Source organism: Crocodylus siamensis, chromosome 1 (genome assembly GCF_052110815.1).
Source record: "Crocodylus siamensis isolate JL-2025a chromosome 1, ASM5211081v1, whole genome shotgun sequence".
NCBI classification, from domain to species: domain Eukaryota; kingdom Metazoa; phylum Chordata; order Crocodylia; family Crocodylidae; genus Crocodylus; species Crocodylus siamensis.
The window spans coordinates 113,536,287-113,550,963 of NC_143395.1; the positions used below are offsets into that span (position 1 = coordinate 113,536,287).

General features: G+C 38.9%; 1 protein-coding gene across 5 annotated transcripts in view; it reads left to right on the forward strand.

The window, feature by feature from the left end:
- Window positions 1-14,677, forward strand: part of UTRN (utrophin) — a 553,135-nt gene that overhangs the window by 493,559 nt on the left and 44,899 nt on the right. For all 5 annotated transcript variants that reach the window (XM_090040990.1, XM_090040992.1, XM_090040993.1 and 2 more), the window contains 2 exons: window positions 377-543; window positions 5,665-5,776. In XM_090040990.1, the coding sequence (XP_089897116.1) occupies window positions 377-543; window positions 5,665-5,776 (279 nt within the window). The remainder of the gene's footprint in view (window positions 1-376; window positions 544-5,664; window positions 5,777-14,677) is intronic.

Here is a 14,677-nt window from a genome sequence, read left to right on the forward strand (position 1 = left end):
ATATTACTAGGTAAGTATACCTTTCCTGATGTGGAAAATTTGCTTCCTCCTAATGTTCTGTTTCCTACTTCTGGTGTGCTTCTGTTTTAAACGTATTTTTTGTTATGGGTCATCATTTTTTTGATATATTCTTTCCCCTCCTCAATATTTTCCCCAGTTCATTTTTTAACTGGACTGCCTTGATTGTTCTTTCCTGTTTGAACTTTTATGAGGAACATTTTTATTTTGTATTTTTCGATGTGTTGTATAGTGACTTGACCTGGAAAAGGTCAGAGCTAATTTGTGGAGCTGGAGCTAAATTTTGGTTTAAAATGAAATAGAAAAAAAATCTGCATCTTTGAGGTTTTTACTCTTGTCTTTGGTTTTCCTTCATCAGAATCACAATAAGCCGGAAATTAGCGTCAAGCAGTTTATAGATTGGATGCATTTGGAACCACAGTCTATGGTATGGCTACCAGTTCTACACCGCGTGGCAGCTGCAGAAACAGCAAAACACCAGGCCAAATGTAACATCTGTAAAGAATGTCCAATTGTTGGCTTTAGGTAAGAAGAGTCAAATTGTGTATAGGGTTTTATGTAATCCGTTTTTTTTAAAAACAAAAACATATTCTCACCTCTTTGCTTTCTCCTCTGCAAATTGGTTTCCCTTTACAGTACAGTCAGAATTTGGATCTTATTCCTATGTCCTAGGTCTCTTGGTTCAGATCATTTTCTCTTTCTTTGCAGTGGCATTGGTGAACTTCAGAAGATTCTATGACTGTCGGGCATACCAATAAAGTGGTTGTTAGGTTTCTTGCTAGTGAATGAAGTATGAATATGCTCTGTAGACACTAGCAATAAATAAGATGGGCAATAAGAAAAATACGTATATTCATATTTATGCTTTACACTGAATAAGTGGACTTAGGTGGATGTGGCCAGAAACTCTCAAGTCTGGACTTGGCAGGGGTGCTACAGCTGTGGGCAGTTTCATGCTTCTGCTTCCAAACTGGTGGCAGCCCCAACCCAGAGAGAGAGCGAGCACGTGGCACTCCAGAAACATCCTCAGCCACTCAGCACCATGTGACTGCTGGAGTTGCCATATACCTGTGGGCCAGATCCATTCCCTTGGTGGGTGCCCACCCATGGACCAGATCTAATCAGTTGGCAGGCCAGATCTGGCTTGTGGGCTTTATTTTACCCAACCCTGATACAGACTAAACTAAATAAGATCTGTGTAGAGTCTAAGCTTCTGTGAACTGGAGAACACTGTGTCAGATTGTGATTTCATCAGATGCTGGAGTTCACAAAAGCTTGGGCTCTATATCAGTCTTATTTAGTTTGTCTATAAGTTGCACATCTACTTTGCTTTCATATTTGTCATACACTTCAAGGCAGATAAATGCCTGTGTAATTGTGGGCTGGTTAGGTAGGATGGCTTTCCTTTGCCTTCTGTCTCATATTACCTATGAAGCCAAGGTTTGCTTTGCGTCCCAATCTTTAACATATTTACTCCTTCAACATCCCTGTTGTGAAGATTTCTGCTTCCTTCTAGCCTAGTCAAGAAAAGGACCTTAAATTACTGGACAATAAAATTAAACATTGCCATCTCCCTATTTGCTATGTTTTGAAAGCCCCTATCTATTGGAGACAAGTGATCTTGTCTCTCATTTAAGTACAGTATTGCCCTCCATGCTTGCTTAGACAACCCTGAAAATATAGCTTGAGTGTACCCTAACAGTTCAAACACCAGAAAACAAAATCATTATTTTTAAGATAGCTTCATAGTTTTAGTGGGCCTAATTCCTGGTTTTGGCGTTATTGTATTTAATAGACTTAAAAACAAACAAACTCAGACTACTGTGGTTTACGCATAACTGTAAAGCTATATCTTATATATCTTACATTTCTTAATACAAAGAATTCATTACATCATTCCATTCAAATTCATAAATGGTGTTCTATACCATCAGTACATCCAATTTTCTTAAAAAAGGATAGAAATCCCTGACACAATTTAACAATCTGTAGAATTATAGGGCACCTGTACACATGCCTGACGCCTGTGCCAACATGTTCAAATTGAAATGTGTCAGAGCAGGTTCAATTAATTGAGTTTGCGGGAGCATTTTAATTAGGACACTCAAGCAGCTTTGGCATCTCCTGTATTTAACATCCCCATGGTTTAAAAAGGCAGCAGGGGCGCTTTAATTAAAGCTCATCGAATGAGTGTCCCTACCACCATTTTGAAGTGAGGCACGCTGGATACATAAGGCGCTGTGGACATTTTAATTAGAGTGGCTCCTGACAGCTACTGTAATTAAAATGCCTCCCCAGCCCTGGAGTATATGTAAAGATTCCCATAGTCTTTCGCAAGGCTTGCCTACACGGTGAGTAAATCTCCAACTAGGACATTAAATCTGGGTAAGATTGTAGGGAATGATAAAGATTATATGACAATAGGAAAGTGGTGTGATCACTTCAAACCTGGATCATATTGAAGCTTTTTAATATTAGGTATACTTTAAAGATGAACAATATCCAAAATATGTATAAATACTCTCTTAACTTGGGTGCTTTTTAACAAAGTGTAGTGGTTGTGAGTAAGTTTATTTTCCCCATTTCTATTTAATGGCACCTTCTTTTGCTCTAGTTCTCCATTTAATGTTTCTATGAAAGCCAGCTTTCTTTTCAACTAGAATGACACTTGCAGCTTAGAGTGGTAGTTAGCTGGGTTAGTTGAAGTCAGTCAAAAGGGAGGGTAGATATGAGCCTTTCTAAACTAACTAAATAAGGTATATGCATATAAAGAGCACGGACTTTCATGATCCCAATTTCACCTCTTCAGCTGCTGTGGAAGGACATGCAGAAAGCAAAGCATAAGGAGGAGAAAATTAGAACCCAAAAGACAAGAGATAGGGGGGAGAGAGGATGAGGAGTGGAGCAGTGCTGGGGGAGAAAGTCCTTATGCCATGTAGCTTAGTCATAAGGAAAATACTGCTTTTAGACAAACTGAAATGTGAAGCTTCTGTGCTTCTAAACACTATGGATTGCATTTGTCTCTACCTTTCTGCTGGATAGGAGCATATTCTGAGGCATAAATACTACACTAGATCATGTTGTCACACAACTCTAAAAATAGACTCCAGGACAAAGTTACCCCTTAGATCTCAGCTGAATCTTTTCGTTGGTTTTTTTTTTTTTTTAACTAGATCTTTTCAATATCCATTTCAGGTTTTTAAACTGTTACACAGTCCATTCCAGGTGCAGACTGTTTGCCATGACTTTTTGTTATTGATGAACACCCACATGTCACTCAGCACATGGGTAGTCTCTCACTCTCTACTCCAGAATATTTCCTACAGGATAGATGTGTGTTCTTCTCACCTAATACACACAGGAATTCTGTGTTTTTAGTTAACACCTGTTTTCATTATTGAAAGCCACAAGCCTAAAATCACAAATTAACTATGGAAACAGTTCTCCAACAGTTCTCCCCCCACTTTGTGCTCAGTACAAGAAAACATCTCACAAAAAAGCCTTGCTTCTTGGTCATAACCAAATTCCAGGTCTGCTGCTACATTTTAGCTTCTTGCAACCTGGACCAAAAAATCAGATAACCAGTAACTGAGGGGAATGACCAGAGCAGCAGCCCTAATCACCATCTTTGTGGAGTCACAAAACCAGCCATTTCCATAGTGAAGGCTGATCATAGTGACAATCAGCAGGAGTAGGTGCTGCACCAGGCACTGTGTGACTGCCCTGGTTATAGAGAGGCACTGCTTTGCCTCTGCAGGTAACCTTTGCTACTGCAGGCTTGTCTTCTGTGAATTTGTGGCTTGGAAGTCTTAGAACGTAGGGAAAAGAAAAGAAAAGAGTTATAAATGCAGACCCTAAGTACTCTGATACTGCATATCAATAAATATCCATGCCCTTGCATCACTGCACATAGGAGATATGCTTCATATTTATGAAGACTATTTGTTGCTTGTTTGTTCGCCTGATTGCTTACGTTTCCACTAAATGTGGGTCCAGTTTGACATAGATTGACCCCCTGCCCTACCCCATGAGCATAAGGATAGGTTAGAACTCCCTTACACTCCTGTGCAAGGCCTGTAAACCTTAGCTATCAGTCCCTGAATTTGCTGCTGGCTGCTAGTCCCTCCTAGAATGTGCAGCCCGCAAGGAGGGGTGGGGGAAGTATTGTAGTCAGAAGGTTATTGATGCATAACCCCTTACTGTGCCTGATCCAAAATTTAGCCCTGCAATATTGTCTTTTTTTTCTGTCTCTCTTAACTGCTGTTCCTACATTATGCTGCTGTGCAAAGGAAGAGGTAAAAAACAATGGATATTTGCAGAAAGATTGCTATGATGGACTTCTGTAATACTTTGGGCATTTATACACATACTTTTCATGCTGGGATGCGTCACAGCAGGCTCAATTAATCGAGTCTGCTCCTCATGCAAACTGACGTGCACCACACTGCATCAGTTGCAGTTGTATAAGCGGCAAAATGTGCGTTAGCACAGAAAAAATGGCAGTGATGCACTTTTGAACTAAAACACATTCAGGGTGTTTTAGTGGACCACTGGCATTTTCTGTGTGCTGACGCGCATTTCACTGCTTATACAACTGCTCACGTCTCAGCACCAGGTGCTTTTCAAAGAGCCCAGTGCTGCAGCACCTACATGTGCAGAAATGCTGTATATTTTTTAAAGCTAAACATAGCAAATTTTTATGAGAAATTTTAGAAGTACATTGTAAAATTATAGCCCCTTATTTCATGCTTGTGTGGCTATACTCTGCTTTCTGTTCCACAAATTCTTAGATATACAGGCAACAGATGCTGCTCCATAGGTCAGCATCCTAGCAGGCTCTTGGATATACAGGCTGCTTCATAGGTCAGCATCCTGCTATACTAGATTAAAACCTTCTTTATAGTATAGTATTTATAGAGTATAGTAACTCCTACTCTAATATATGCATGCACTTACCTAGTGATTTCTGACCTTAGCTTTACAAACTCAGTGGGTGCATATATATGTGTGCTTTACTGCAGAGTTGATTAGTTGGCTCCGCAGTAAAGTGTCACTGTCTACGTGTGCACTGGTATTAGGGTGCAGTAAATTAACTAACACTGCCATAGGATAGTACCATCTGCTATAGGGTAGTACTGACCCAGAGTAATTACATGTGCTGAAATGTATGTGTAAATGGTGATAGAGGCTGGCTGGGGCATGAGGGCTAGGCCTCCTGCCTAACCCTGCACTTTAGCACCCTTGTGCCCCAGCCAGCCCCTCCACTGTCCAGTGCTGCCACCTGGAGCTGGCCCCCTGGATCCCCTGTCAGCCCAGGATTGCTCCATCCTAGTTCAAACTTTTGCATTCCAAGGTGCACATGCAGACGCTGCACCGAGGAGCAGCTGACTCTGGTATGAGCTGCGCCAGAGTTTTATCATGTTGCTTTAATGGCACATGTAAATGCACCCAGGGTCTCCTGGTAGTGCTGTTGCTGAAAGGCATCTGAGTCAAATGAAGTTACCCCATTTCAAAATGCAATTTCCTCTCCAGTTTTTTAAGATCACAGATAGAGAAAACTAATTTAGCTTCTGAGGTTTAACAGTAAGTAAGTAATAGTATTTAAACTTTGGGAGCTCTTAATCACTTTGCTTAACATCCCTACAGGTATCGGAGCCTGAAACATTTCAACTATGATGTCTGCCAAAGCTGTTTCTTTTCTGGCCGGACAGCTAAAGGGCATAAATTACATTACCCAATGGTGGAATATTGTATACCTGTGAGTACTGATTTACTGGCTGTTTCTAACAGTTTTGTGTTCTTTCTGGGCTGTAGTTTCTTGCAGACTTTGATGTATAGATATTATTCCTGTTCTGTATATATTGGCTACCATATTTTTTGATCATTTTTCTGTGAAATCCAATGGGGGACTTGCTGCTGCTGATTTTACGTAGTAAGCATTCAGATGCTATAAGTATTCAGTATGGAATACTAACATTAGATAGACAGGTAACTAGATATATACTTTTATAAAACAAACTTTCTGTACTAGAGAAAACTGAACTAACTATACATACAAAACATATTCAGATTTTGGAAGAACGAAAACGTATTCAAGTAAAGGAATGCCGTTCTATTATAATCAAAAACATGTATATACTCATAACTAACCTTAATTTTTTTTCAAGGTACATGGCTTGTTCAGACCCAATATGTAGCCTGCTTTACCAACGTCTGGTTGGAAATACCTTGAATATTCTCCAAAATTCATAATATTTGTTTGGATTTTTTAATTAGCTTGTAGCTGAGAAATTAAAACAAAATAGCTACTTTTCTATTGGAAAGCACCAAGAAGCAATGTGAGCATTCCCCTTGCAGCTGCTAGCAAAATTAATTTCCACAATTTGGCATCTTCCTAATGACTAATTAATCATGAGACTGCAATGGAGACAGTTTCCTAGATATTTTCTGTTAAACTTAAAAAACTGATAAAATAGTACCACTTCTGGTATTTGTTTTTCCTGATTAACTTTTTAATTAATATAATAGCTTATTACGTTTTGCATCTACGTAAAGTCAGCTAAGCCATAAATAAGTGGTTGATTTATATTTTGAATATAAATAATCAAAAACATCTCCCAAAAGTGTACAACCCACAGAACAAAATTTGTCTTTGAATTTACATTCTTTCGTAGTTTATTTCTTTGTATGGTGTGAGATTCTTAATGGAAGACATAGAGCAAGAATACATTAGATCTGTCTGGTTGTTCACGGTGACTGCAGTAGATAGGATTATTAACAACATTTTCTTATTGTTTTGCATGTTCTGCATCTCTATCAACGGATTTCAAATTATATCAAGTAACATTAATGCGTCATTATAATCAGAAGTATCCATGAGTTGCATAAAATTTCATTTCATTAATTCTGTAAACTAACATTAGTCTTTGGTTGGCAAATTAGCACTCCAGATGCTATAGCTTTATAAAAGGAATGAGCTTGAAGAAAGCTTACATTCATGCTATACTATACTTTTGTCGTTATGCCTTGTGTAGTTTTTACGATGTTCTGTAATTACTGTTCTTTTTCTAGCCTCTTTTTTTTTTTCCTTCTCTCATCTTTCGTAGGAGTTAATTAGGTAACTGAGGACTGTATTTTGAAAATTATTTCTGTTATTTCAGAAAGCATGTAGTTCCACATGCAACAACGGTTAATTTTGCATAGAACTGCAAACCAAGGAAAATTACATGTGCATAATGACAACTTTTGTGTTTTAATACCCAGACACATTTTTTGAAATCAGTCTTTGAAATTGAAAAATGGAAAATAGAACTACAGCTGTGTCTTTGCCTTTCTTCCCCATATTTTGCCCACATTTGTTAAATATTTTGAAACAATAAATCTTTGCTATTTCATTTCTTACTTTTATTTTTGATGTTGAATGCTAAATTTTTCCAGGTATCAGTTAAGACTATGATAGAGGCTATGAATATTCTCCAGTAATTTCAGATGGAGATGAGATTTTCTATGTACTAATATTTATGCAAATTATAACGGTTACTTGCTCTTTTGCTTTGGAATTTTATGTTCTGAATATAAAGCATGGTTTACATTTAATATTGGTATACCTTTCTCAGTAGTTTTAATGAGTTTCCCTGGAATAATATTCCAGGGAATATCTTTTATTCCAATTTAAAGCCTGGAGCTCTGATACGAAAGATTATCCTTGTTTGCCAGTATGAAGCAGTTTGAATTAAAGTTGTAGTACTTACAAAGAGAGCCCCTTCTGTGCTGTTCTCCAGCCATATGTATACTGTTAGCTTTAGATATTCAATATAGTTTGAAAGGAACTTTGACCATTTTTGACACAGTTAGGCAAATCTTGGGTAATTTCTTGGTTCCTGTTCTCTCATCTCTGACAAGATCCTTTAACTGTCAGAAAAAAATTGTATTTTTATTTCAGTTGTCATTAGTTTTTTCCTCATCTAATTTTGGAAGATGCTGTCAGGACTAGTTTTTCATCCTAAAACAAGTGACTAGGAGCAGAGTCTGTATTTTGCTGTTATTATGACCTATTCCTATGTTTTTGAAACAGCTCAGGTTAACACCAAATGCATTTTCTGCTGCAGTGTCATATGACAACTTTCTGTTTCTTGTACACAAAGCAGTAGAGTTATGTTGTTCCCCAGATTTACATTTGATCTATCATCCATTCACAGAGAGGAATGATTAAAAGAAAAAAAGTCTGTCTCAGTTCATATTCTGGCTTGGTGCATCTTTTGCATGCATCCTTATTTACACAAAAGCCTTTTTATTTCTTCTTCCTCCCAGTACTGCTTAGCCACTGAGTAGGAAAGTATCATCATGTGATGTGTGTGTGCTCTCTGAAGCCCATGTGACAACCAGAAAAAATTCAAATTTTTGTTTTGTTCTGTAGTATTCTTTGCAACTTCAGATTTGCAGAGGTTAAGGCAGAAGGGACTATTAAATCACATAGTCCAATGGTGCTCGACCTTTTGGACAGTTGAGTGGTGTGGGGCAGTCCTGTGTATCAGAGTGGGCCCCACCCTGAAGGGTAGGCCCTGTGCCCCGAGCCCCAGCATGCTGTGATCAGGCTCCATGTGCCAGGATCAGGACCCCGTACACCCCCTGCCTGGTCTAATTTGCCAACATAAGCCCCCATGCACTGGCATTGGTTTCTGGGGTCCTGTGCTGCTCTGCATGCTAGGATTGGTCCCCAAGGAGCCCATACCTCCCAACACATGCTCCCTGCCCAGCCCTGCATGCTGTGATTGTGGGATGGGGATCCACACCCTCGTATGCAGAGCCATGCTTTCCTGCCCATGGGGCTCTCCACAGGTCCAAAATTTTGGCAGCAGAGGAGCAGCAGGGGATCCTGGCAGATAGAGCCCAATCCAGCCCACAGATCTGTCCCACACCACTCATTTGGCTAAAAGTCTGAGTACCATTGGACTAGATTTTTAAAGGTCTTTTCTGGCCACTCCCATACTGCCAATTTTTTAGACTCATAGGGAGGTCTGTGGGCCAGATTGCATGGCTAGATTGCATGGTTAGATCTGGCCCACAGGCTGGGGTTAAGCACCCAATCTAGTCTCATTTCCTCTATATGCTAGGGCATTAAATGTCATCCTGACGCTGACACCAGTAACTTAGGTTTGCCTAAAATATAGCTTCCAGAAAAGGTCTCCATTTGTGGCTGATCTTTCTTGGCCCTCTTAAACCACCAGTTAGAGGTGAGCTCCAGGGGTCCCTGATTTAATTCCCTGTGCATCAGCGCAGGTGGCATTTTGTCACACCACTCTTCAAATCTGTCTTCTGAGAAATCTTGCTCTTGCTGGGCTTAGTCAAATACATGGACATACCTGTTGACATAGCAATAACTGAACTAACACTACATCATCTTGTTTGCATAGTCACCCCATGCTAATTATGTTATGTGTTTCCTTCGAGGACCATGATGAAGACTCTAAGCAGCTGTAGGATTCATTTATAAATATATCAGAATTCCTCCCTTTTTGGCTGGGATCCATAAAGTCAAAATGTTTTCAATATGCATTTTCTTCTCTTTGATTGCTAAGTTTTGCTCTACAGAGCAATCATGTTTAAGCAGTGTTTGGTTACAGTCTAATTTCCTGCTATCTTATTATCATAGCCTGAATCCTCATCTAGTTTTCATCATGCTGTGCCTCAAATTTGACATTTAAGACATTAATTTTTTTAACTTTATGGAAAGCAGAGTTTACCATGTCCTCTAAAGAATGCAAGGAAATTTTACATTGTTTTGAAGTAAATAGAAATATTGATGCTAGAAAGGATCGAGGGTTAAGGAATTTGTATTTTTCCATTTGGCTTTTACTTTTGCACGTTTTCTTTTCTTCTTAAATGTCATAGTCCGTGTCAGCTTATTTGCCTCCTTGGCCAATTTAACCAGAAATCATAACAAAGTTGATGCATGAAATTGCAGCTGTTTTCCTGGCGAAAGTTTCCTTTTCCCCATTGCTATCATGGAAGAGCAATTTTCTTTGTATTTATTAATGTCTAAAATATATGGAAAATTCAAATATGAGAACATATGGTTTGTCATGCCAAATGAGGCCACTGGTCCATGTAATAAGATATCCTTCTGGCTGCATTAGTAAAACGCACACTGGGGGAAAACCCCATTGTGCACTTCAACTAGGCGCACAGTGCTATATGTTGGATGTGATATAGCATCCTTTCCTAACCCCTTCAACCTAATGTGACAAATTTGATATGTGAAAAAACATACTGATTTGGAGGGGGTGTTGAACTGGTTTGCATTGTGTAGGAGCTTCCTACTTTTAATTAATAGCAATAAGAAGAGTATTCACGACTCAAGTGATACGCAGTAATTCTGGTTTGGACCAGGATCAGTTTATGAAACATGTCTCAGGCCTCAAAAGTTTATTTTCTAAAAAGAACAATAATATTAAAAAAAAAACAGTGGAAAGGGAAGCAATATTCAGGCAAGAATTCAGCTTGAAGTCAGACACATGCATCCATACTGTGGAAGTTTGGAATTGGATGGGTACAATGGAGAATGAGAGAATAAGAGAAATGAAGAGGTGAGTGCAGAAGGTAAGAAGGAAGATAAGAGGAAAGAGAAAGCACTAAGAGAGAGGAGAAGAAAGTAAAAGAGTTAGAGTAGAGGAGGGCAAAAGGGATGGGCAGGTGATGGGCAACTGAGTTCATAGTCTTCAAACCTCCACTATAGACACCTGTTCTTTTTCAAAATAGATCTGGGAAGCTGGGGTCTTTCTTAGAACTCAGTTTGGAAGTTCCTCTAGTCATTCTAGCCATGTTGAAAACTTCCAGGTTTGGTCTACTGAATCCTTTCCATTAAAGAGCACTGGGAAAGAATACTTAACTAGCCAAGCTTGTCCCTGTTCCCACTGTTGGAGGAGGGGTGTGCAGGAAGCTTTGAATGACTAAAGTTGTATATAGACTCAGTACTGTAGCAAGGAAGTTTGGCACCCAGGGCAAAGCCCACAGCAGCAGCCAACCCTCATCTCACGCACAGATCAAGGGGGCACATGCCCCTCCACGCTTGCCTAGGAGTGCATGCAGTGGTGGGAACCACCCTTCGCCCCTCCCCCCCCCCCAAATGAGCTGCTCACAGCTCCATCCCTTGCCCCACCTTGGCTGGGCAGTGCCCCTTCACTTTGGCACCTGGGGCAGTTGCCCTGCTTGCCCCCCCTTGCTATGGCACTATATAGACCCAGGGGTCTGAAATTGATTAAAGTACACAAAATACTAATAATTGTGATAGAAAACTATGATTTGCTCCATTGGGGCCTATGTCCAGGAGTTGTTTGTTTTGTTTAGAGTCAGGTAGAAATACAAAATACCAGTTAATTCCAGATCCAGAACCAATTAATTAAAAAACGTGATAGGCCAGTGATATTGCTAAGTACTTACACGAGTGTTATTTTAGTTGTCATATCAGTTTGTGCATAAGCATCTCTGCATCTTGAACTCTCAACTCAAAGCAACTCAAAATATTTTGGAAGAGAGAACAGATTTACATAAATGTCAATACTTTGAAATGGAAACCTGTTGGGAAGTACATAAAGGGGTTTGGGGGGTGAGGCAGTGGAATAACTCAATTTCTTGTACATTAATAGACAGGGATTTGAGCCTCATGATATATGTAGGCTCTGTTATTATTGCAGCATAAATATCTGGCATGGAGAATGTGTGTACTGTACTACATTAAGAATTATATTTGATATTTATATAGAGTATATGGGCTTGATCCAAAGACCACTGACCATGGTCTTGAGTTTCCATGGCCCAGTAGACAAATAAGGCTCAGACTAATAAAGCTTGAGCTAGAATACCCATAACACGTCTCTTAGTGTCTCTTAGTGTCCTAAAGATACTGAAGTATTAATTTCAGTATTACATTAAATATTTAAGGAAAATGTAAATGTCATTGCTAAATAAACCTGACATTTACAATCTTGAGCGAAGTCTGACTGAGAAAAACCTTTCCATCATGGTTCAGTAAGTAAATCAGGGAGGCATTAGAAGATACTTGTTTATGAAACTCACTTGGCTCAGAGTATAAATAACAATCAGGATAATTTGGAAAGCAGCTTTAAGATTCTGATTGAAAAAGTTGACAGTAAAATCATGGGGCAAGCATCTCAGCTGGTTTTTAATCAGCATGGCTCCATTGACCTAATTTGAGCTGAGAAACTATCTCAAAATTAACAACTTTGTAATGCCCGGTAGACATGTATAGAAGGCCATTCAAAGCCAGTGCTTTATGCTAATGACTGACTGCAGTTTTGCCAACTATTATATTTCCTTGCAGTAAGCATCAGCAGATACAATAACCTTTCTGTTGTGTCCCCTTCTTGCCTATGAAGTGGGAAGAAGGTAAGATTTCACAGGATTGAATGAAGTAATCCCATCATTAAGAAATAGAAATTAATGCAACTTCACTATTTCAGCATTTCATACAGAGTATGTAAAAAAAAACAAAAACAGAGAAATATAATTTGGTTAGATATTACCCTCATGGGGAGGGTAGTAAAACACTGGAATGGATTACCAAAAGAGGTTGTTGTATCTCCATCCTTGGAGGTTTTTAAGACCCGCCTAGACAAAGCCTTGACTGGGATGATCTAGTTGGGGATGGTCCTGCTTTCAGTCCTAATTTTCTGTGATTCTATGATTCTAATTGTAAAGTGGTAACTCATAACTGCAGAATTTTCAGAGACAAGCACTGCATTTCAGGATCTTTCCCACAGTTCAGAATCTAGGTTCTGGTTCAGGAAAACTCTTGAATAACTCCTGTAGTGTTTTGTTGAATGGGGGCCATAGGATTCTCTGGTTGACAGCATGTACCTACTGCACTTACTAAGGCTGGTTTTGCTACTCTAGGTTTTCATGTGGCTTGAGTTCAGAGAGCGGGGCACATATTCCATTAGTTAAACTTAAGCCTGTTCCTGCCATATACCTCTATGAGACCCCGACACAGCTTCCAAGTTCGTACTATAAATATTCTGTTAGATTTTCTGTATGATACTTAGCAACAGCAGTGTTTCAAAAAGTGGTGGTCTCAGCAAGGGCCATCCACATACCTTACTAAAAAAATTAAAGATGGATTCATTGTATATGGACATTAGCATTGAGGCAGGTAAAAGTAGGGTAAGGCTTGGGGTCATTTACTCTTTTTTGGAATGTTTGTCCCTTCCTTTTACTTTCAATACCTCCTGTTCCAGTTAGATCACTACTAATTCTTTTACTCTCTCATTACTTTTCCTACAGTATGTGACTAGCAGCTTTTATAATTTAGCTTCCTCCTGACAAGTTGAGCTATCATAAATGACATGAGAATATACAAGTTTGTGTCTGTTTAGGAATTTCTTGTAACATTTCAAATGCACTTTTCTCTGAGGATTGCTCCTTTGTTTTCATAATTGTAGTTGACATTTTACCTTACAAAGAACCTGACCAACATTTTATTTCCCTGAAGAAACTCATAACATGATACGCAAGATGTCAGAGATTATTAGTCAAATGTTGGCCTGACCCCAGGGGAAAAATATGCTTCAGACACAATAAAGCTTACTAGGAACTGTGCCTCCTAGGATGCCTCCACTATAGCAATCCTCCAAAATACCTTAATTGTCCTTCACATTCAGAAGAGGCAGAGTTACCTTCTTGTTAATTTAAGCAGCATGTTTAAGTATTTTGGAAGCAACCCAATGGCATAGGAAAGGGTTCCTTCACACTGCCTTCATCCTGACAGGCTTATAGATATGTGAAGCCTGACCCTGTGTTATTACCGAGATTACTTGGTTGGATGGAAAAAAGAGAAAAATAACAAGTGTGCTGAAAGCAGTTGACTGTTTCAACATCATTTCCAGCTGCAGAGGCCAGAGATTCATCTATTCCTTAAGATTGGATAGCTGTTCAGAATAAGTCTTTGAATCCAAGCGGTTGTATGAAAGTGCCTGTTGTACCCTTTCCCTCCCTCTACCTGTATAACAGTTGTTCAGATATTAGGCCTAAGCAGTCTACTACAAGTTCACCAGCCTCTCTGCTAAATTAAAAAAAAAAAGGTTGCTCTTGGAATTGTGGAAAGATTGATTTCTGTATGGTATATTCTTAAAAAGCATTTTCAATCACAGCAAGACATAATGAATCTCTTTTCTTTGGTCTGTATTCTAAGTGAAGAGACTGGCAAGAAACAACTGTAGCTAAAAATTAGAAAATCATCACTTCCAGAAAGGCCTGCTCATAGTGGTAAAATGATAAAATCTTTTCTTATGCGCCTTTGACAGTTTCATTTGTTTTCTTCCTAACTCATCTTTACTAGAATTAGTCAACCTTAAAAAAAAAAAAAAAAAAAAAGGCTATGGGATTTAAGCACATGTTTAAGTGCTGTGCTGTGTAGGAATGGACTTAAGCACATTTTAGCTTTAAACACTGCTTACATGCATATCTGACCCTGAGTCTTAAGCTCCCCTATTAGAACTTTTCACTTCTTGTACAACTACACGGGAAAGCTTTCCTATGAATTATGTAGTTTATAACTATTTTTGTATCTAAAGATCCTAACACCCTACATACGTAAAAGTTATTTTATTTAATTGTTAGACTTTGCTAATAAATAACTATTTTC